The sequence below is a fragment of the Saimiri boliviensis genome, chromosome 1 (assembly GCF_048565385.1).
Source record: "Saimiri boliviensis isolate mSaiBol1 chromosome 1, mSaiBol1.pri, whole genome shotgun sequence".
NCBI lineage: Eukaryota > Metazoa > Chordata > Mammalia > Primates > Cebidae > Saimiri > Saimiri boliviensis.
Genome location: NC_133449.1, coordinates 10,395,003 through 10,418,170, shown reverse-complemented (window position 1 = coordinate 10,418,170; position 23,168 = coordinate 10,395,003). Strand labels below are relative to the sequence as shown.

At 45.2% G+C, this 23,168-nt stretch overlaps 1 protein-coding gene across 1 annotated transcript in view; it reads left to right on the top strand.

Annotated features, from left to right (window-relative positions):
- Positions 1–9,754: 9,754 nt before the first annotated feature.
- The window catches only part of NOL10 (nucleolar protein 10), a 118,480-nt gene continuing 105,066 nt past the window's right edge, over positions 9,755–23,168 (top strand). Inside the window, exons 1-3 of the mRNA XM_039460578.2 lie at positions 9,755–9,944; positions 20,857–20,902; positions 22,574–22,672. Of these exons, the coding sequence (XP_039316512.1) occupies positions 9,879–9,944; positions 20,857–20,902; positions 22,574–22,672 (211 nt within the window). The 5' untranslated portion in view covers positions 9,755–9,878. The remainder of the gene's footprint in view (positions 9,945–20,856; positions 20,903–22,573; positions 22,673–23,168) is intronic.

The following is a 23,168-nucleotide window of genomic DNA, read 5'->3' as shown; positions in this document are numbered from 1 at the left end:
GAATTTTCCTTCTCCATTGAATTGCTTTGGTGCTTTTGGTGAAAACCGGGTAACTACATAAACTGGGATCAATTTCTGAGCTCTTTATTATTTTTATGATCGTGTTTGTATATTCTCAAACTCAAAGTGCGCAATTCATTACTGTTGCTTTATAGTATGTCTCGAAATCAGGCAGTGTAAGTCCTCTTTCTTCTTTTATCATCTTGTTGTTGTTGTTGCTGTTTGTTTGTTTTGAGACGGAGTCTCACCCCGTCACCCAGGCTGGAGTGCAGCAGCTCGACCTTGCCTTATTGCAACTTCTGCCTACTGGGTTCAAGTGATTCTCCTGCCTCAGCCAACCGAGTAGCTGGGATTACAGGCATGTGCCACCACGCCTGGCTAATTTTTGTGTTTTTAGTAGAGATGGGGTTTCTCCATGTTGGCCAGGCTGGTCTCAAACCTGTGACTTCAAGTGATCCACCTGCCTCGGCCTCCCAAAGTGTTAGGATTACAGGCATGAGCCACCATGTCTGGCCAAACTTTGTTCTTTTTTGAAGTGTTCTGAGAAAAAAACACTTTGCATTTCTATATACATTTTAGAATCAGCTTGTCAATTTCTGTCAAAAAGAAAAAAGATTACTGAGATTTCGGTTGGGATTGTGTTGCATCTATAGATTAACGTGGCGAGAACGGGAATCTTAAAAACAAGTCTCATCCTGAACTGTTTACTTATCTCCCCTGTTCTCCAGCTCTCCACCAAAACCTGCCCTTACTGATGTATATTCTGCCTTAGGTAGAGAACCATTATCTGCTATCCTGCCTGACCTTGTAACTGGACACTTTCAACTTCAGGCTCTTCCTTAGCTCTGACAACCTTTAAGGCTGGATGAATTTATCCCCTAAATCTTACTGGATTCATTAGTGACTCTTTGTCCCTGCTACTACTATGCTAATGCAGCCCTTCCTCTTGACTCTTCGGGACAACTGCAATCGTGGCATAACTAGTTTTTCTGCTCTAGCCTGGACCCTGCAAATCTAGTTCGCACTTAGCCTCAGAGAGACTGCTCTTGCAAATCTGACCAGGACACTCTGGCTCAAAGCCCATGGGCTCCAAGATAAAGTCCTGAGGGTTTTGACCTGAGAGGCAACATGCTCATGATCTGGCCCTTTCCACCCTTCGGTTGCGTTTCCTGATATTCCCTGTACTCTATTCTTTCTGAAAGTCTCCTGTACCCCAAAAATGAGTAGGGGTCCCTCCTTGGTGTGCCCATAATGCTCTGTACACAGGACCAGCTACATAATTTCAAGAACCTAGTGCCAAATTAAAACATGGGGCCCTTTGTTCAAATACAGTTAAGAATTTCAAGAGGTAGAATGTTAAATCAAGTGTGGGGCCCTTCTGAGCAGGGGGACCCTATATGACCATGCCGGGCCTTTGTAGATCTCATGCTGGTTTTTGTCTCTGTTTCTGTGATATAAACAGGCAGCCCCAGCGCTCTGGAGATCCCAGGCAAATCATCCATGAAGTAAGTTGCTTTCTTCCAAAATCAATGGCTTTGGCTTTTGTTACAATCTGATTAACATAAATGCTCTTAGAAGGTCAAACGTTCTCGAGTATTACACTCCAGTTACTCAGTTCTGAAAGCTGCAGTTAACTAGTAACGACGTGTGACAAGCCCTAGGATCAGGCACCATGAGTTGCGACTGAACAGATTGCTTGTGGTCACAATGTCAGTCAGCAGTTTCATCACAAAGGTAGAGGCTATGATAAGCATTCAGGCACAGAAGTCACCTTGGGGTCAATTTGTATTCTATGTGGTATAATTAGCCTGTGCTTGTTCTCAGTAAATGTCTGATAATGTTCTTAGTCAAAGGATTCTATAAATTAAATGTCCCCTCCAGAATCGATTGGAAATGTACATGCATTTGTACGTGGTATCACTTACACGGCACTTAGGTATGTGATTTTTTTTTTTTTTCCAGACAGAGTCTCACTTCATCACCAGGCGCTAGGCTGGAGTGCAGTGGCAAAATCTCGGCTCACTGCAACCTCCGCCTCCCGGGTTCAAGCAATTCTGCTTCAGCCTCCCAAGTAGCTGGGACTACAGGCGCACGCCACCACACCCAGCTAATTTTTGTATTTTTAGTAGAGACGGGGTTTCACCATGTTGGCCAGGATGGTCTCGATCTCTTGACCTCATGATCTGCCCGCCTTGGCCTCCCAAAGTGCTGGGATTACAGGCTTGAGCCACCGTGCCTGGCCAGTTGTGTGATTAAAGGAGGAACTGTGCAGTGATGCAGCATCCCCTGGTTTTGGCGGGGTATGGGTATTGACTGTGGCATGGTTTGGGACCCAGGCTCTAGCAAGAGTCTTTATCCCTTAGACCCCCTAAGGGTCTAATGGTCTATCCCACCGCCAAGCCACCTGGTTGCCTTCATTAGTGCCTAGAATTCCTTGTCAGTGCAGACAAACATCCTAGCCAGCCTTTTATTTCTATTTTATTTTATTTTTGAGACAGAGTCTTGCTCTGTTGTCCAGGCTGGAGTGCAATGGTGGGATCTCAGCTCACTGCAACCTCTATCTCCTGGATTCAAGTGATTCTCCTGCCTCTGTCTCCCCAGTAGGTAGGATTACAGGCGCCCACCACCATGGCTAGTTTTTTTTTTTTTTTTTTTTTTTTTTTTTTTTTGAGACAGGCTGTAGTGCAATGTTGCAATCTCAGCTCGCTGAAACCTCCACCTCCCAGGTTCAAGTGAGTCTCCTGTCTCAGCTTCCTGAGTAGCTGGGGTTACAGGCCTACGCAACCACACCTGGTTAATTTTTTATACCTTAGTAGAGATGGGGTTGCCCAGGTTGGTCTTAAACTCCTTAGCTCAGGTAATCCCACCTGGCCCAGCCTCCAAAAGTGCTAGGATTAGAGGGGTGAGCCACCATGCCCAGCAGGTTATCTTAAGAACACAACTGTAAAATCTCATTTGAGAAACAAAACAGTGAGATGATACACAGTGAGAACCTTGATCTCTAGGGCCTCTTGCAGGCGAAGAAACATGCGGGAGAGTTACCCGGGTGTTTCAGTCCATTCTCTGTTGTTTACAACAGAATAGCTGAAACTGGGTAATTTTTAAAAAGAAAGAGTTTATTTGTTACAGTTATAGAGGCTGTGAAGCCCGAGGTCAAGGGGCTGCATCTGAAGAGGGCCTTCTTGCTGGTGAGGACTCAGCAGTCCTGAAGCAGTGCAGGGCATCACATGGTGAAGGGGCTGAGTGTCCCAGCTCAGGTCTGTGTTCCTCTTCTTGTAAAGCCACCAGTTCCCCTCCCATGATAACCCATGAATCCATTAACCCATTTATCCTTGAATGCAGAGCCCTCGTGATCCAATCACCTCTTCTAGGCCGCAGCTCTCAATACAGCCTCATTGGAGATTGTTTCAATGTGAGTTCTAGAGGGACATTCAAACCAGAGCACCAGGTGTGCAGAGGAAGGCGTTAAAGGCAGCCAGAGGAGCAGAAGCAATGGCAAGAAGCGGGTGAGAGAGGCCTTGTATTTTTAGGCTGTTGCTAATACAGGATTTTCGGAGAGAGTAGTCAATGAAGGAGAGAGGCAGCAGCTTTGGCACTGGCTGGAAAAGGGAGGGGCAAGGTGCCTATAAGGCCAGAACCTGCAAAGGTGTTCAGATGTAGTCTTTTTTTTTTTTTTTTTTTTTTTTTTTTTTTTTTTTTTTTTTTTTCCTAGACAGGGTCACTCTGTCACCTAGGCTGGAGTGCAGTGGTACAATTACAGCTCACTGCAGCCTTGATCTCCCTAGGCTCAGGTGATCCTCCTACCTCAGCCTCCTGAGTAGCTAGGACTACAGGCATGTGCCACCACACCTGGCTAATTTTTTGTACTTTTTGTAGAGATGAGGTTTTGCCATGTTGCCTAGGCTGGTCTCAAACTCCTAAGGTCAAGTGATCGCCCACCTCAGCCTCCCAAAATGCTGGGATTACAGGCATGAGCCACCACACTTGGTCTTCAGATATGTTCTTTTTGGCTTTAGGAGGATTGAAGAGTTTTTTTTTTTGTTTTTTTGTTTTTTTTTTTTTTTTTTGAGACGGAGTTTCACTCTTGTTACCCAGGCTGGAGTGCAGTGGCGCGATCTCGGCTCACCGCAACCTCCGCCTCCTGGGCTCAGGCAATTCTCCTGCCTCAGCCTCCTGAGTAGCTGGGATTACAGGCACGTGCCACCATGCCCAGCTAATTTTTTGTATTTTTAGTAGAGACGGGGTTTCACCATGTTGACCAGGATGGTCTCGATCTCTTGACCTTATGATCCACCCGCCTCGGCCTCCCAAAGTGCTGTGATTACAGGCTTGAGCCACCGCGCCTGGCCGGATTGAAGAGTTTTTGTAGGAGTGCACCATCGTCAGATTTGCCTGTTAGATGAGTTTGTCTCTTGTGGGCAATAAACTTGAGGCTGGGAGAGCAGGAAAAGGGACTGCAGTGGGCCAGGAAGGAGAGAATGAGGTCTGAACTCCTGCAGCAGCAGGAACAAAGAAGGAATGTGATACCAGAAAGAAGGGACAAATGCTTTGGAGACCCATTGGCCATAGCAGTAAAGAATTAGGAGAGCAGCTGGGGCCATGGCTCAAGCCTGTAATCCCAGAAGTTTGGGAGGCCAAGGTGGGTGAACTCCTGAGGTTAGGAGTTCGAGACCAGCCTGGCCAACATGATGAAACCCCATCTCTACTAAAAATACAAAAATTAGCTGGTCATGGTGGTATGTGCCTCTAGTCCTAGCTACTTAAGAGGCTGAGGCAGGAGAATCCCTTGAACCCAGGAGGCAGAGGTTGCAGTGAGCTGAGATCACACCACTGCACTGCATTCCAGCCTGGGCAACAGAGTAAGACACCATATATATATAAAAGGGATGCCTGAAATCAGTGATTTATGGCATAAACTCACTTATTTCCTAACAACCCTCTGAACTAAGTACTATTAATCTCATTTGACAAATCGGGTTAACTTGCTCTCTACAAGCTCTGTATGGGTAGCAAGGGGCAGAGCCAGTGTCTGAATCCAGGCAGTCTGGTTCTGAAGTCTGTGCTCTTAGCTGCAAGCACAGGCCTCTAATATAGCATCACACTTAAGTTCACGACTGCCTTGGCACAGGATGCCGTGTCACACATAATACTAGAAACACTGGAGATGCTGCCCCTCGCGCCGCAGCTCCATCCTCAGTGGGAAGCAACCCAGAAGGGAAGTAGGTCAAACTCTCATGCCAGTGATTGCAGAGAGGGAGCTGTGCTGGCACTGAGGACTGTGGACGCCTCATTTTATCTCAAAGAAAACACCATGTTCCCTTGCATGTTGTTCCTGACTGTAAGCTTTGACATTCTTGGTTGAAGAGACAAGATGTTTAAGTGGATGTGGATGAAACAATGAAGAGTCATCTGATTGGGCACTGTGGCTCACACCCATAATGCCAGCACTTTGGGAGGCTGAGGCAGGAAGATCACAGGGGGCCAGGAGTTCAAGATAAGCCTGGGCAACACAGTGAGATGACATCTTTATTTAAAAAAAATATATATATATATATATATATATATATATGTATATATATATATATATACATATATATATATATTTTAAATAAATACATATATATATATATATATTAGAAAACCCCATTTCTGTAAAAAAAAATTAATGGCCTGGTGCATACACCTGTAGACCTAGCTACTCAAGGAGGCTGAGGTGGGAGGATGGCTTGAACCCAGAAAGGGGAGGTTGCAGTGAGCTGAGATCGCATCACTGCACTCCAGCCTGGGTGACAGAATGAGACCCTGCCTCAAAAAAAAAAAAAAAAAAAAAAAAAGACAATCATCTGCAGAGAGCTATGCTGAAACGTATGAAACAAAAAACTATGACTCTCGGTCAGGACAAAGAGTGCTATGCTCCTCACAAAATTTGTATGTTTGTCTTAACCCCCAGTTTGATGGATCTCAGTCGCCCAGACTGGAGTGCAGTGGCATGATGTCAGCTCACTGCAACCTCCACCTCTGGAATTTAAGCAATTCCCATGCCTCAACCTCAAGAGTAGCTGAGACTATGGGTGCCCACCACCACACCTAGCAATTTTTGTTATTTTTAGTAGAGACAGGGTTTCACCATATTGGCCAGGCTGGTCTTGAACTCCTGGCCTCAAGTGATCTCCCCGCGTCAGCCTCCCAAAATGCAGGGATTACAGGTGTGAGTCACCACACCTGGCCATAATTAGGTCTTAAGGGTAGAGCTCTCATGAATGGGATTAGTGCCCTTATAAAATTCAGGTTGAGTATCCATAATCTGAAAATCAATCGAAAATGCTCCAAAACCTGAAACTTTCCGTCTCAATGGGATGCTCAAAAGGAAATGCTCACTGGTGCGTTTCAGATTTGAAATACTTGGATTAGGGATCTTCAACTGGTAGACCCATCTCTATGAAAACAAAACAGTTAGCTAGCTGTGGTGATATGCCTGTACTCCCAGCTACTCAGGAGGCTGAGGTGGAAGGACAGCTTGACCTCACGGGTTTCAGGTGGCAGTCGGTCATGATCAAGCCACTGTATTCCAACCTGGATGACAAAGTGAGATGCCCCATGGGAAAAAACCCACAACCCTAACAAAAACTAGATTAGAGGCTGTCTAGTGCTTGGGTGGGGATGAGGCATGGAATGAATGCTAATTGAGGCTGGGGTTTCTTTTTATTCTTTTTTTTTTTTTTTTTGAGGCGGAGTTTCGCTCTTGTTACCCAGGCTGGAGTGCAACGGCCCGATCTCGGCTCACCGCAACCTCCGCCTCCTGGGTTCAGGCAATTCTCCTGCCTCAGCCTCCTGAGTAGCTGGGATTACAGGCATGTGCCACCATGCCCAGCTAATTTTTTGTATTTTTAGTAGAGACGGGGTTTCACCATGTTGACCAGGATGGTCTCGATCTCTTGACCTCGTGATCCACCCGCCTTGGCATCCCAAAGTGCTGGGATTACAGGCTTGAGCCACCGCGCCCGGCTTGGTTTCTTTTTATTCTAAAAATGATTGTGGTGATAGCTGCACAACTCTGAACACTAGAAGTCATTACATTGTACATTCAGTGAGTACATTTATAGTATGTTAGTTATATCTCAATAGAACTGTTAAAAAGGAAATTCTAATGGAATTTGGATTATTTCCATTTATTTGGTGTACGGCATTTATTTTGTTTTATTTTACAAACACTTACATAGTCTTGCTGTGTACCAAGTACTGGGTTCCAAACGCTATATAAACCTGAATGTATTTCATCCTCATAACTCTGTGAAGTGGATAGTATTGTTATCTCCATTTTACACAGGCACAGAGAGGTTAAGTAACTTACCTAAGATCTTTCAGTTGACAATGACAGTCAGGATTTGAACCCTGCCAGTCTGGTTTCAGAGTCTGTGATCTTTTTTTTTTTTTTTTTTTGAGACGGAGTTTCGCTCTTGTTACCCAGGCTGGAGTGCAATGGCCCCATCTCGGCTCGCCGCAACCTCCACCTCCTGGGTTCAGGCAATTCTCCTGCCTCAGCCTCCTGAGTAGCTGGGATTACAGGCACGTGCCACCATGCCCAGCTAATGTTTTGTAAGTAGAGACGGGATTCCACCATGTTGACCAGGATGGTCTTGATCTCTTGACCTCGTGATCCACCCGCCTCGGCCTCCCAAAGTGCTGGGATTACAGGCTTGAGCCACTGCACCTGGCTATTTACTTTTCAAGAGTTAGGGTCTCGCTATGTTGCCCAAGCTGGAGTACAGTGTTATTCACAAGCATGATCCCATTACTGATAAGCATGGGAGTTTTGACTTGCTCCATTTCTGATCTGGGGTGCTTCACTCATCCTTAGGTAATATGCTGGTCCCTGGCTCCTGTGGGGTCACCATACTGATGCCAAACTAAGGACACCCAATGCTCACAGCATACTACAGCCAAGAACTCCTGGGCTCAAGTGATTCTCCTGCTTCAGCTTTACTAGTAGCTAGGACTATAGGCCTGTGCCACCAAGCCAAGCCAGAGTCTGTGATCTAACCATTCTATGATGCCACTTTTCCCAAGAACGTTTACAGCTTTTTTTTTTTAAACTGTAACTAGTGCAGAAAATTAAAAATTAGTTCACGGAGGATTTGAGGACAGAGTTTAGGAACGTATCCCTACATACACGGCTAAATGTAAATATGTAGCAATGCCTGACAGAGGAGGGGCACTGTTCTGGTACTCTGGGTAGGGGTGGATGGGAAGGATAGAAAACATAAAGACAAATGATACCGGGTCCACGAAGAACTCTCAACTTAATTCACATGCAATGTGGTGTTGGTATTCGAGAGTTTCCAAAATGTTCTGGGTAGAAGAGCAAAACAATAACATTTGGGTTTTATAAGTAAGGCATACAATAATTTATTCATTAAATCAAAAGAGGTAGAAAGATCAGTTGGTAAAGTGATAATCCAAAAATAATAAGTATTTGAGTTTCAGCAGGAGGAATGAAAACAGACTAAAGAAATATTTCATAATTAGAAATGTCCAGATTTAGATACTGAAAGTGGGGGCCAGAGATAGGAATGGGTTGAAGATGACTCTACAGTTTTAGCCTAGGCGACTGTGAAAACAGTAATGCTATTAACCAAGCAAAAGAGCACAGAGGCCGGGCGCGGTGGCTCACGCCTGTAATCTCAGCACTTTGAGGCCGGGGCGGATCACGAGGTCAAGAGATGGAGACCATCCTGGCCAACATGGTGAAACCTCCATCTCTACTAAAAATAAAAAAAATTAGCTGGGTGTGGTGGTGCGTGCCTGTAATCCCAGCTACTCCGGAGCCTGGGGCAAGAGAATGGCTTGAACCCCGGAGCCAGAGGTTGCAGTGAGCCAAGATTGCGCTACTGCATTCCAGCCTGGCAACAGAGAGACTCCGTCTCAAAACAAACAAAAAAAAGAATATTGAGAGGAGTTCAGTTAAGGCATTTAGTTGTAGAGATATTAAGACTGGGGGCTGGTAAGCAATCGTGGTAATATTCAAATATGCAGAAACTAGGGTTTGGAGGCCAGAAAATTTCTATTTCTGAAGAAATAAAACGACTTTTTTTTTTTTTTTTTTTTTTTTTGATGCATGAGTCTCACTCTGTCACGCAGGCTGGAGGGCAGTGGGTGATCTCGGCTCACTGCAACCTCTGCCGCCCGGGTTCACGCGATTCCCCCACCTCAGTCTTCAGAGTAGCTGAGATAACAGGCGCGCGCCACCAGGCCAGGCTAATTTTTGTACTTTTAGTAGATACGGGGGTACCACCATGTTGGCCAGGCTGGTCTTGAACGTCTGACCTCAGATGTTCCACCCGCCTCGACCTCCCAAAGTGCTAGAATTACAGACGTGAGCCACGGCACCTGGCCTAAAGTATTTCTGATGTAACATCGCAGAAAACAGTGGACGAGAGAAAAGAATACACTTCCACTCGGAATTCGCACCCCGATCGCCTTCGCCGGCTAGGTTCACACGCTGAACCGCCTCGCCCCCGCCGGTGAGGATATCTCGGCCTGGGCAGAGACCCGAAAGCCTCCTCCTACCGCTCGGGATGCTAACAGCAGGGAGAGCAGTATCTAGTCTTGCCCGTAGCGGCGTCCCCTACAGCCGCGCCGCCTTGCCAGAACCTCACTCGTTTTCTTCCCGGCCGCCGCTTTTCTCGGATTCAGCCACCTTTCCTCTTCCTGGGACGTACGCGCATGTGTTTCCGGCGCCCGGAAGTGCGTCATTAGCCGGCGCCAGCGGCCGCACGCCGCGGAGCGAGGGCTCAGAGGATCTGAGATTCCGGTGTTCGAGCGCGCCGGTGGGAAAGGAGCTGGGAATTGAACGGTGTTCGCTGCTTCTCGGCGCCGCCATGCAAGTCTCCAGCCTCAACGAGGTGAAGATTTACAGTCTCAGCTGCGGCAAGTCCCTTCCTGAGGTGAGTCACGTCCCGGCCCACTCAGTCTCCAGCTCTTTAGCATCGTTCCCCTCGTGGGGCAGCCGCCCCTCTCCTCGGCCCTAGCCTCTGTTTTAGCTGGACCTGGGTCAGCCCCCGACTCGGGGATGCCCAGAGGAGGCTGACGGTTCCCTGGGGAGATTGCTGGCATTGGGAGACGAGGATACTGCCGTTACTGCGCCAGAAGCTGGACCAAGAGGTAATCAGGGTCAGTGAGCTTTGCTGCAGCTTTTGCAAAGTTCTCTGTTCCAGAGAACGCTTCCACTTGGGCTTCTCTGGATGTTCACAGTCCCTGCCACACACCGAGGAGGAAAATGTCGACAGATTGATTTGATTGACATCTCTTCTCCATATTAACGACCCGCCCTCCGCCCCCCCCCCCCATTTTCATGCCTGCCCCATCAGCTGTTTTTTGAGTTCGTATCATTTGCCAGATCCTAGGGATACAGCAGTGAACGAGAGAGATACAGACTTCACATTTGTAGAGTTTCTGATGTAGAGGACAGTATTTTTGAGGCTTGCTGAACTTAACCTGATTCCTCGTCTTAAAGTTGGAAAGGGCCTGGACAAATCGGTAATTCTTTTCCAATCTTACCGTGTTTAATAATGCTGCTGAGAGCCGGGCGCGGTGGCTCAAGCCTGTAATCCCAGCACTTTGGGAGGCTGAGGCGGGTGGATCACAACGTCGAGAGATCGAGACCATCCTGGTCAACATGGTGAAACCCCGTCTCTACTAAAAATACAAAAAATTAGCTGGGCATGGTGGCACGTGCCTGTAATCCCAGCTACTCAGGAGGCTGAGGCAGGAGAATTACCTGAACCCAGGAGGCGGAGGTTGCGGTGAGCCGAGATCGCGCCATTGCACTCCAGCCTGGGTAACAAGAGCGAAACTCCGTCTCAAAAAAAAAAAAAATAATAATAATAATAATGCAGCTGAGATTTAATAATGCGTTTAATATGCAGCTGAGATCCAACAAGAGGAAGAGTGACTTGTCCAGCATGACACACCTAGGCTCTGAAACTTGTCTTTTATTTCTTATAAGTGATGATGAAGCCTCTGTCAAAGCACTACCACTGAGCACTACCTTTTGTGGAAGCTCATTTCAATTTTGAGACTCTGCACTTGTTAGAAAGTGGTTTTCAAACATGTCACTTTATAGCATGCCACTTTTGGTCTGAGTCCTGCCCTTGGAAAACAGAATAGATGGAGCTCTCCTTCCATGTGTCTGCTCCTACAGAAATTTGGAGCCAGTAATTAGGTTTTTCCTTTCTTCTCAAAATTCCGGTTTAAATAATTCCATCTTCCAATTGTTCTTCACACCGCATCGTCTTTCTCATTTTGTTCATTCGTTCCCCACACTTGTTGAGAAGTTACCATGTGCAAGTAGCTCTGTATTAAGTATTGGGATATATGGTGGATGTCTCAGATAAGGTTTCTCGTTGAGGAAAAGGATAATAAACAAGTGAGTAAATGAGAAGGCAATTTCAGGTAGTCGAAAGTACTTTCTTGATGAATGATTGGAAGAGAGCTGTGTTGGATAAAGTGTTCAGAGAAAGTGTTTTGGATAAAGCCTTCGGGGAAGGCCTCTCTACAGGAGGTGGCATTTGAGCAGAAACTTGAATAATGAAGAGGAGCCAATCATGTGAAGATACGGGGAAGAGTTTTCAGTGCCGAGAGCAGAAAGTGCAAATGTCCCCACTCGAGAATGCACTGGACATGGAGAAGGACCAGAAGAGGCACAGGTGTGATCGTAGTATGCTGAGTGAGGGGAGAGAGCAGGTGGATGAGGCTGGAGAAGTAGGCCTGGTAGGAAGGGTAGGAAGTTCAAGTTGGTTTTTTTTTTTTTTTTTTGGTTTATTTATTTATTTGCCGTATTTATTATTTTTTTTTAAAGATGGGGTTTCACCGTGATGGCCAGGCTGGTCTTGAACTCCTGACCTCAGGTGATCCACCCACCTCGGCCTCCCAAAGTGCTAGGATTACAGTTATGAGCCACCACGCCCAGCTGGAAGTTCAAGTTTTATTCTTAGTGCTGTTGGAAGTCATTGTTGTGTTTTGACGTGGGCTGCTGTGTGACAAATGACTAGCTGAGGAGGGTCCGACTGGGGATGAATTAGGTAGTTCAAGTGGACGACTTTAGTGGCTTGGACTTGCCTGGTAGCAAAGGAAAATGCTAAGACACAGTGAGAGTCAGGAGATATTTTGGAGATAGGGCTAATGGAACTTGCTAATGGATTGGATTATTGGTAGAGGGAAGTTGAGGTGACAAAAAGGAAGGAATCAGAGAGCTCTTCAGTTTTGAGTCCGAACAGGTGGGTGCATGGTGGTGCTGCTAACTGACAGGAGAAGAATCGAGAAGGAACGCATTGAACGGTGCGGAGGAGGAAGGTAGTGAACAAAAAGAATCAAGAGTTTTATTTTCAGTAGTGAATATTTGAAGTTCTAATACTTACCAAGTGGAGATGTTGAGTAGTTAGCAGTTGCATGGATACTAGCATGGAGATTGCAGGTGGAGTCACTGTCGTTGTTTGAGACCAGATGAGATCTTACTGTGAAAGAATGAACAGAGAAGAGAACTGGGCCGAGGACCTGAGGCAGTCTTACTTAACATTTGTCATCCAAGAAGAGGAGGGGAACCCAGCAAAGAAGAAAGAGCAGTAGGCACTGTTGAAAGGGGAGAATCAGAAATGTGTAGTTATGTACAAGCAAGTGTTTCAAGGAGGAGGGAGTGGTCACCTGTGTCAACCGCTACTGAGAGCTTTAGTAAGATGAGGGCAGAAAAGAGACCATTGACTTTGGCATGATGTAGAGTGCCACTGACCTTGGCGAGTAGTTCCACGGGAGTGCTAGGGAGAGTAGCTTGAGCTGAGTGGATTTAAGAAACGCTGCTTGTCCTGGTTAATGTTTTATACTTGTTTCTTTGAGGTTGGTACCTAAGCTACATGTGGAACTCTAGCTGTTGTCTGATCTATGCAAATATTGTTTCTCGTCTGGGCTCGACCTTTCTATTAATGTAGAAAAGCCTCTATATTTGCACCCTGGGTGATCTGTCCAGTCTCCTGGCTTTAAGCCTATCTGCATATTGATAACTGTCACATTGACGTTTCTAGCCCTTACTTCTACTCTGAACTGGACTTGCGTATCCAGCTGTTCCTTGACATTTCCACTTGAATAGCTGATGGGCATCTCAAACTTAACCTGTCCAGAGTAGAACACCAGCTTTCCCCCCACATGCCCTGCTCCTCCACCCTGTGGTCTTCCCACTCAGTCAGTGGCAGCTCCATCCCTCAAGCTGTTGATGCCAAAACCACTGGAGGGTTTTTTGTTGTTGTTGCTTCTTTGCTCATACAATCCACTAGAAAAGCTGTTGGTTCTGTCTTCAGTATAGATCCAGAATCCAGTCATCTCCGTTACTGTCACTCTGATTCAGGACACCTGAATTATGGATTATGCAATTGCAGTTACTACACTTGACTTCTTTCTTTCTTTTTTTTTTTTTTTTAGTCACATATATAACACTTCTATTTCATGATACTACAGTTGACGTCTAAGCAGCTTCTCAGTTTCCACCCTCTACCCTTTATTCCGCAGTGTGTTATCAGTCAGCTGCCAGCATGATCCTCTACTCAAAACCCTCCAGTGGCTCCTGGCCTCTTCGGAGTGAAAACCAGAGTCCTTTGAGTGGCCTGCAAGGTCTTCCTTGATATTGTGCCTTCCTGCTGTCCTCTCTGAGCTCAACCTGTCACTGCTCTCCACTTTACGCTGGCCTCACAAGTCCCTTCTCTGCTGGAGACCAGCCACACTCCTGCCTTAGGAGCTTTGCCCCGGGGAGTGCCCCTGCCCGTCTGCTTTTCTCCCAGATATTCACCAGGCTTGCCTCCTCATGCCTTTCAGGTCGTTGCTTAAGAGAACCTTAAAGTTATTTAAAGTTACAATTCTCCAGCAGCACTGTGTCTCCTTTTGTTGCTTTATTTTTTCCATGGCATACATAATCATCTGACATTCTAATCATTTTACTTCCTCATTCGTTGCTGTTCCCTCACTTGAAAAAAAGCTTCACAAAAGGAGGGGCTTTTACATTTTTTTTTTTTTTTTTTTTTGAGACCGAGTTTCACTCTTGTTACCCAGGCTGGAGTGCAATGGCGCGATCTCGGCTCACCACAACCTCCGCCTCCTGGGTTCAGGCAATTCTCCTGCCTCAGCCTCCTGAGTAGCTGGGATTACAGGCACGCGCCACCACGCCCAGCTAATTTTTTGTATTTTTAGTAGAGACGGGGTTTCACCATGTTGACCAGGATGGTCTCGATCACTTGACCTTGTGATCCACCTGCCTCAGCCTCCCAAAGTGCTGGGATTACAGGCGTGAGCCACCGCGCCCAGCTACATTTTTTAATTTAAATTTTTTTTGTTTTGGAAACTGTTGCCCAGGCCGGAGTGCAGTGGCACAGTTATGGCTCACTTCAGCCTTGACTTCCCTGGCTCAACAACTCTTGCATCTCAGCCTCCTGAGTAGCTGGCACGACAGCTGCTCACCAGCACACCTAGCTTTTTTTTTTTTTTCTCCTGTAAAGACAGTGATCGCGCTGTGTTGCTAGGCTGCTCTCAAACTCCTGGGCTCAAGTGATCCCCTTGCCTCAGTGCTGGGACTATAGGTGTGAACCACTGCACCTGGCCAAGAGGGTTGTTTTTTTTTTTTTTCTGTTTTATTTACTACTGCTATGCCTATCTACTGGCATTCAGTAGTACAAATCAGTATTTGTTTAATCTATTAATGAATAAGGCTATGATTTTTATTCACACGTTTTGGCCTAAAATCTCCCATTCTGGAGTTAATTAGCTTTTGTAGTTTTTGGTTTTTTTTTTTCTTTGAGACAGAGTTTCGCTCTTGTTACCCAGGCTGGAGTGCAATGGCGCGATCTCGGCTCACCGCAACCTCCGCCTCCTGCGTTCAGGCAATTCTTCTCCCTCAGCCTCCTGAGTAGCTGGGACTACAGGCACGTGCCACCATGCCCAGCTGCTTTTTTGTATTTTTAGTAGAGACGGGGTTTCACCATGTTGACCAGGATGGTCTCGATTTCTCGACCTCGTGATCCACCCGCCTCGGCCTCCCAAAGTGCTGGGATTACAGGCTTGAGCCACCGCGCCCGGCCTGTAGTATTTTTAATGCTGTTAAATTTATTTTCCTCAGTTTTCCAATGGGTAAGCCTGTTTTTTTCCTCTCTTATACAGACTTAACCTTGACCTTTGCTTCACTCTTACTCATTAATACAGTGGTTCTCAAAGTAGGTCTCTGAGGCCCTGGAGATCCCCAAGACTTTTCCAGAGGGTCCATCAGCTCAGACTGTTTGTGCAATCATGCTGTTAATTGGCCTTTCTCACTGTGTTGACATTTGTTCTGATGGTGCAAAAACAGTCAGGATAAAACTGCTGGTACCTTTGTCACTGTTGAAGCAGTGACGCCGGACTGTATTAGTTGTCACTATATTCTTTTCCACCATGCACTGCAATCAAAGCCACAAAACGCTAGTTTTACTCAAGAATGCCTTTGAGAAGCTTTAAAAAAATTCTCCCCCCCTTTTTTTTTTTTTTTTTTTGAGGCTGAGTTTCACTGTTGTTGCCCAGCCTGGAGTGTGGTGGTGCGATCTTGGCTCACTGCAACCTCCTCCTCGTGGATTCAACCAGTTCTTCTGCCTCAGTCTCCCGAATAGCTGAGATTACAGGCACGTGCCACCATGCCCAGCTAATTTTTTTGTATTTTTAGTAGAGACGGGGTTTAACCATGTTGGCCAGGCTAGTCTCGAACTCTTGACTTCAGGTGATTCACCTGCCTCAGCCTCCCAAAGTGCTGGGATTATAGGCGTGAGCCACTGCACCCGGCCTAAAAAATTGTTTCTTGAAACTGTATCATTTTTGGATTCTGTGTGAGGAAGTGGACGGTGTGTGTGAAGCCGTTCTGCATCCACAGTACGCACAGAGCTTGTCTTGAGGAAGAGCACTTGTGTGTGTGTTTCAGTTTGAGCTGAAGTAGCTGTTTTTACGTGAAACAACATTTTTACTTGAAAATACGGCTTAGGGATAAACGGTTTGTTATTCAGACTCAGGTGTCTGGCAGGCATTTTCTTGAAGATGAACAAAGTGAGCCTGTCGCTTCAGAGGAAAACGACTGACAGTATTTGTAACACTGATAACAGTTGTGCTTTAATGTGAAAGGTAGAATCTTAGAAAACCTGTCTCCACCACCATGAGCTTGATAGCTTTCCAGAACTTTCAGACTTTTCTGATGAGATTGGTGGTGATATTAATTAATATGAATTTTTGATACTAGTTAATGAAATATGTCAACAATGGATCACTCCTGTGTAACCGGTGAATGAATATTTTCCAAATTGACCAGTGTCTGATGTTATAAAGTTGTGCAGGGTCAAAGACCCAGAAGGCAGAGATACACCAATGAGTTTTAACATACTGGAGTATCAAAAATTTGTTGAGAGGCTGCGTGCAGTGGCTCATGCCTATAATCCCAGCACTTTGGGAGGCCGAGGCAGGTGGATCACCTGAGGTTAGGAGTTCGAGACCAGCCTGACCAACACGAAGAAACCCCGTCTCTACTAAAAATGCAGAATTAGCTGGGTGTGGTGGCGCATGCCTGTAATCTCAGCTACTCGGGAGACTGAGGCAGGAGAATCTCTTGAACCCGGGAGGTCGAGGTTTTGGTGAGCTGAGATCACGTCATTGCACTCTAGCCAGGGCAACAAGAGCAAAACTCCATCTCAAAAAAACAAACAAACAAAAAATTATTGATAGGGCTTTACATTCCACGTTGCAACTAACGTTGAAGAAACTACCACTTGCTGAGTTTTGGCATAGTACCAAAGAAGAATAGCCACACTTACCTTCCTTTTCCAACTGGATGTCTGTGTGAGGCCTTATTTTCTTCATATCCTTCAAATAAAATAAAAGTAGGTTGGTTTCAGAAGCAGACACAAGAATCTACAGGTATTTGCTATTAAAGAGATTTAAGAATATAGCTATTTTTCATAAAAATGTTACTTTGATTAACATGTAATGGGGTGGTTTTTAACTAAAGTACATATTTAAATAATATCTCAGTTTTAATGTCTCATACATTAAATTTTTTTTTTTGAGACGGAGTTTCGCTCTTGTTACCCAGGCTGGAGTGCAATGGCGCGATCTCGGCTCACCGCAACCTCCGCCTCCTGGGTTCAGGCAATTCTCCTGCCTCAGCCTCCTGAGTAGCTGGGATTACAGGCACGTGCTACCATGCCCAGCTAATGTTTTGTATTTTTAGTAGAGACGGGGTTTCACCATGTTGACCAGGTTGGTCTCGATCTCTCGACCTTGTGATCCACCCGCCTCGGCCTCCCAAAGTGCTGGGATTACAGGCTTGAGCCACCGCGCCCGGCCTGTCTCATACATTAAATATTAATAGATATAATCCACATAAACAAAAGCCCTTTGGGGTCCTGCATAAAGAGTGTGCGGGAATCCTGAGAACAAAAAATTTGAGAACTGCTATTCTCTGTCTCTCTCTCAATCTTCCTTTAAAGCATTTCTAACTTACCAACAGATTGCATGTTTTGCTTTGCCTTACTTCAAATGTGAGAGCACATAGGGTCTTTTTTCCCCCCAGCAACAATGAGACACCTGTTCAGTGAGAAAATGAAGTCACCAGCATTTCCAGAGCTTTTTTGCTAGGTTTTTGATGAAATCCTTTTATATCAGTAGAGTACAGTTTTTTTTTTTTTTTAAAAAGATGGGGTTTCACCATGTTGGTCAGGCTGGTCTTGGACTCCCGACCTCAGGTGATCCGCCTGCCTTGGTCTCCAAAGTGCTTGGATTACAGGTGTGAGCCACCACACCCGGCCAGGTTTTTTTTTTTTTTTTTTTTTTTTTTTTTTTTGAGACAGGTTCTTGCTCTGTCACCCAGGCTGGAATGCAGTGGCACAATCACAGCTCACTGCAGCCTTGACCTCCCAGGCGCAAGTGATTCTGCTGTCTTAGCCTTTTGGGTAGCTGGGACTACAGGCAGGTGCCACCAAACCCAGCTAAGTTTAATTTTTTTGTAGAGGTGGTGTCTTGCTATCCAACTTCTTTGCTTAAGTGATCCTCTTGTCTTGGCCCATCAAAGTGTTGGGATTGCAGGCATAAGCCACCTCAGCCTGCTTGAGTACAGTTCCTCCCTCCCGCCCCCCCCCCCCACTCCACTCCAAGATGGAGTCTTGCCCTGTTGCCCAGGTTGGAGTGCAATGGTGCGATCTCGGCTCACTGCAACCTCTGCCTCCCAGGTTCAAGCAGTTCTCCTGCCTCAGCCTCCCAGATAGCTAGAATTATAGGTCCATGCCACCATGCCCATTTTTTTGTATTTTTAGTAGAGATGGTGTTTTACCTTGTTGACCAGGCTGGTCTTGAACACCTGCCTCGTCCTCCCAAATTGCTGGGATTACAGGCATGAGCCACCGTACCTGGCCAAGTACAGCTCTTTATATGCCATGATTTTATAGAATACGGAGAAGATGGCTGAATGTAGTGAACAACTTTCAGTTCTTGGTGAACTTTAAAAAGAAATTTTTAAAAACTTAGTTTTATATGTTCCTATTTCTTTTTTTTTTTTTTTTTTTTTTTTTGAGACGGAGTTTCGCTCTTGTTACCCAGGCTGGAGTGCAATGGCACGATCTCGGCTCACCGCAACCTCCGCCTCCTGGGTTCAAGCAATTCTCCAGCCTCAGCCTCCTGAGTAGCTGGGATTACAGGCACGTGCCACCATGCCCAGCTAATTTTTTGCACTTTTAGTAGAGACGGGGTTTCACCATGTTGACCAGGATGGTCTCGATCTCTCGACCTCGTGATCCACCCGCCTCGGCCTCCCAAAGTGCTGGGATTACAGGCTTGAGCCACCGCGCCCGGCCTATGTTCCTATTTCATGCTGACTCCTCATGTGGTCTCCTATAGTGCTGTGAGTTTGTACAGACACTGCTGAATGAACTTTTTTCCTTCCTACCTTCACTGTGTTGAGAATTTCTTGCCTCTCTGGGTCTCAGCCTCCTAGTTAGAAGGAAATCTCTGTCTTTTTTTCCCCATGCTTGTTTGCACAGGATATATGAGACTAGTTATTGTATGAACTGCCTCCTTCCTTGAGCACAGCTTCCTCAGAAGAGGAAATTGAATCCTGGTTAATAGGGGGAATCACTAGCAATATATCTTTGTTCTGTTTGTATTAAGTTAATGTAAAATCACATTGAGTGCCCAGAAATAAACTTAATGTCACTTTTATTTGATACCTTACTGCCAAAACTAAAATCAGAGCAAATAATCACAAGGACTGGCATAAACCTGTAAATCAGTATGCTACATACAAAGGCAGAAGGAAGGCTGTGGCTCAGACTGAGGCTCATCAAGGTATTATCCCTCTGCGAGTGTGGATGCTGCCTCAGGTGTCATACTTAGGGTCTTCCATGGTGAGTCTGCATGACCAGAGTCCTAAAGATTATTATGTCATGTGTCTGATAAGGGCTGTACAGTTTAGAAACGACGTCTCTTAGTTTTTCTCTTGCTTTTCTTTCTTTAGGATAGAGTTTTTAAGCCTTGCCTTTATAGACATTTTGGTCCAGACAGTTCCTTGCTGTAGGGGTTGTCTTATGTATTGTAGGATGTTTGGCATCATCTCTCACCTCTGCCCACGAGATGCCAGGAGCATATCCCCAAGTTGTGACAACCAGAGATGTCTTGAGCAATTAACACATGCCCTCTGGGGCTCAGAATTGCCCTAGCTTGAGAACCACTGCTTTGGGATAATCGTAGTTGACAAATGCTTTGCCACTGGCACCTGAACATGCCATGGAATTATACTGCCGGCTGAACTGGGGCTCATTAACTCCAGAGCAAAACCTGGTATTAGAGAATATGACTATAAAGTGTATCAGTGCTTTGTTATTAAGTATCGGCTGTTTGGTCAGTTTTTTATCTGGTTTTATTCTTTGTAAAAAAATATATTTCTGTAGGAAACATTCTCCTATGTTTTACTTAATAAATTTTCACTTAAATAGATTAAATTGTTTCATATATTTAATTATAACCCAGAATACTCGAGGCTTTCTGCTTTCCTTTAGATTGTTTAGATAGGTTGATTTTCTCTTGTGTAAAAGATTGTAGTTCAAAAAATTTATTATCTGGCTGGGCCTCGTGGCCCATTTCAGTAGACCTAGCACTTTGGGAGGCAAAGGCGAGAGGATGGTTTGAGGCCAGGAGTTTGAGGCTGCAGTGAGCTAGTTGCATCGCATCACTGCAATCTAGACTGGGCAAGAATGAGACCCTGTCTCTAAAAAAGTAAAAATTAAAAAAAAACATTGTCAGGCCGGGCGCGGTGGCTCAAGCCTGTAATCCCAGCACTTTGGGAGGCCGAGGCGGGTGGATCACGAGGTCAAGAGATCGAGACCATCCTGGTCAACATAGTGAAACCCTGTCTCTACTAAAAATACAAAAAATTAGCTGGGCATGGTGGCGCGTGCCTGTAATCCCAGCTACTCAGGAGGCTGAGGCAGAAGAATTGCCTGAACCCAGGAGGCGGAGGTTGTGGTGAGCCGAGATCGTGCCATTGCACTCCAGCCTGGGTAACAAGAGCAAAACTCCGTCTCAAAAAAAAAAAAAAAAAAAAAAAAAACATTGTCTAATGTATATAAGTATACACAAGAAAAAAAATCCAGGAGATATTTAATATGTTAAGAGTAAGATTTGGATTAGATAGTTTATTTGTTTCCTATGTTACATATCCCTGTAAGGTTTGAATTTTAAAATATAAGCATGTATTGTTTTTGCAAGCCGAAAAACAATTTAGCTAAATTTGTTTTAAAACGAAGTCTCTTCATTTTCTTTCAGTGGCTTTCTGATAGGAAGAAGAGAGCACTACAGAAGAAAGATGTAGGTGAGTATTCGTTGTTTTTTCTCACTTCAACTGCATTAGTGATCCATGTTCTCATGCTTTTACTCATTTGCTGTTATCATATGTAAGTGAGGATTTATAAGAATGCAGTAGCCGGGCGTGGTGGCTCAAGCCTGTAATCCCAGCACTTTGGGAGGCCGAGGCAGGTGGATCACGAGGTCAAGAGATTGAGACCATCCTGGTCAACATGGTGAAACCCCGTCTCTACTAAAAATACAAAAAATTAGCTGGGCATGGTGGCGTGTGCCTGTAATCCCAGTTACTCAGGAGGCTGAGGCAGGAGAATTGCCTGAACTCAGGAGGCGGAGGTTGTGGTGAGCCGAGACCGCGCCATTGCACTCCAGCCTGGATAGCAAGAGCGAAACTCTGTCTCAAAAAAAAAAGGAAAGGCCGGGCGCGGTGGCTCAAGCCTGTAACCCCAGCACTTTGGGAGGCCGAGGCGGGTGGATCACGAGGTCAAGAGATCGAGACCATCCTGGTCAACATGGTGAAACCCCGTCTCTACTAAAAAAAAAAAAAAAAAAAAAAAAAAAATTCAAAAAATCAGCTGGGCAGGGTGGCACGTGCCTGTAATCCCAGCTACTCAGGAGGCTGAGGCAGGAGAATTGCCTGAACCCAGGAGGCGGAGGTTGCGGTGAGCCGAGATCGCGCCATTGCACTCCAGCCTGGGTAACAAGAGCGAAACTCCGTCCCAAAAAAAAAAAAAAAGAATGCAGTAACATATAGTGGAAAATGAATGCTCTTGTTTTTTTTTATTTTCTTTTTCCCTTTGATGTGGGGTTTCGCTGTGTTGCCCAGGCTGGTCTCTAACTCCTGGGCTTGAGCAGTCCTCCAACCTTGGCCTCCCAAAGTTTTGGGATTACAGGTGTGAACCACTGCACCCAGCTCATCTCCTTCTTAAGAAACCTTTTGTTGTGACTGATATGTTCTTGGTGGGTATGGGATTTGATTTTGCCTTATTAACTAATAAGTTAGCCTGTTACTGTTTCATGTCTTTGCCATGATTGAGTTGTAATAGTGGTTTAGGGGCCTGGTTTGGTGGCTCACTCCTGTAATCCCAGAACTTTGGGAGGCTGAAGTGGGAGGATTGCTTGAGCCCAGAAGTTTGAGACCAGCCTGGGCAATGTGGCGAAACCCCATCTCTACAAAAAGCATAAAAATATCTGGGTGCGGTGGCATGCGCCTGTAGTCCTACCTATCAAGGGAGCTGAGGTGTGAGGATTGCTTAAACCTGGGAGGTTGAGGCTGCAGTGAGCCATAATCGTGCCACTGCACTCCAGCCTGGGCGACAGGGTGAGACCCTCTCTCAAAAAAAAAAAAAAAAAGTGGCTTAATGCTCTTCCTACTTTATATGTATATTTAACACTGGATGTTTGATACACCGTTGTGGAAATTTTTTTTTCAATTAACAATGATACTTTTTCTTTTTGAAAAGTATAAATGAAATACTTAGCTTAGAAAAACAATGTATGAGCTAAGAAAAAAACCTTTGCCGTTTAATGGTTGGGCCTGTGCTAGCATCCTTTCCCAAAACCAGGAAACATTTGGGATGAATTTTACCTGTTTATAGTTGTGCTGACTGCTTGGCACACATTGTCTTCTTATGACAAAGAATAAGCACATGTTAAACTAGTTGTTTTTTTCTCTTTTTAGATGTCCGTAGAAGAATTGAACTTATTCAGGATTTTGAAATGCCTACTGTATGTACCACTATTAAGGTGTCAAAAGATGGACAGTACATTTTAGCAACTGGTAAGCGTCTTTTTGGTTATGATTTCCATGTACTCTTTACCAGGAAATGCTGTGATAGGAAAGATTTTGTTTGTTTTTTACCCTAATATTTTATTATAAAAAATTTCAAACAGAAATACTGAAAAAATTATAAACACCCATTTAACTACTACCTAAATTCTGCAATAAATGGTTGACTCTGCAGTGTTTGACTTACCCCATGCACCTGCGTCTTTGTTCATCCGTCAGTCCATCTTGTTTCTTTGATGTATTTCAGTGTAAGTTGCAGATACCAGTATATTTCACCCCAAAACACCTCAGCATATATATCGTTAGCTGGAGTTGAACACTTACCAATATTTATTTGTAGCTTTTTACAAGGTAAAAAAAAATGTAAATTGGTGAAATGCATAGATCCTAAGTTTGCCATTTGATTAATTTTAACAAATCCACACACCTGTGTAACCCAAAGCTCTCTCAAGGTATTTTTTTCCTGCAGAAAATTGCTCCCACCCAT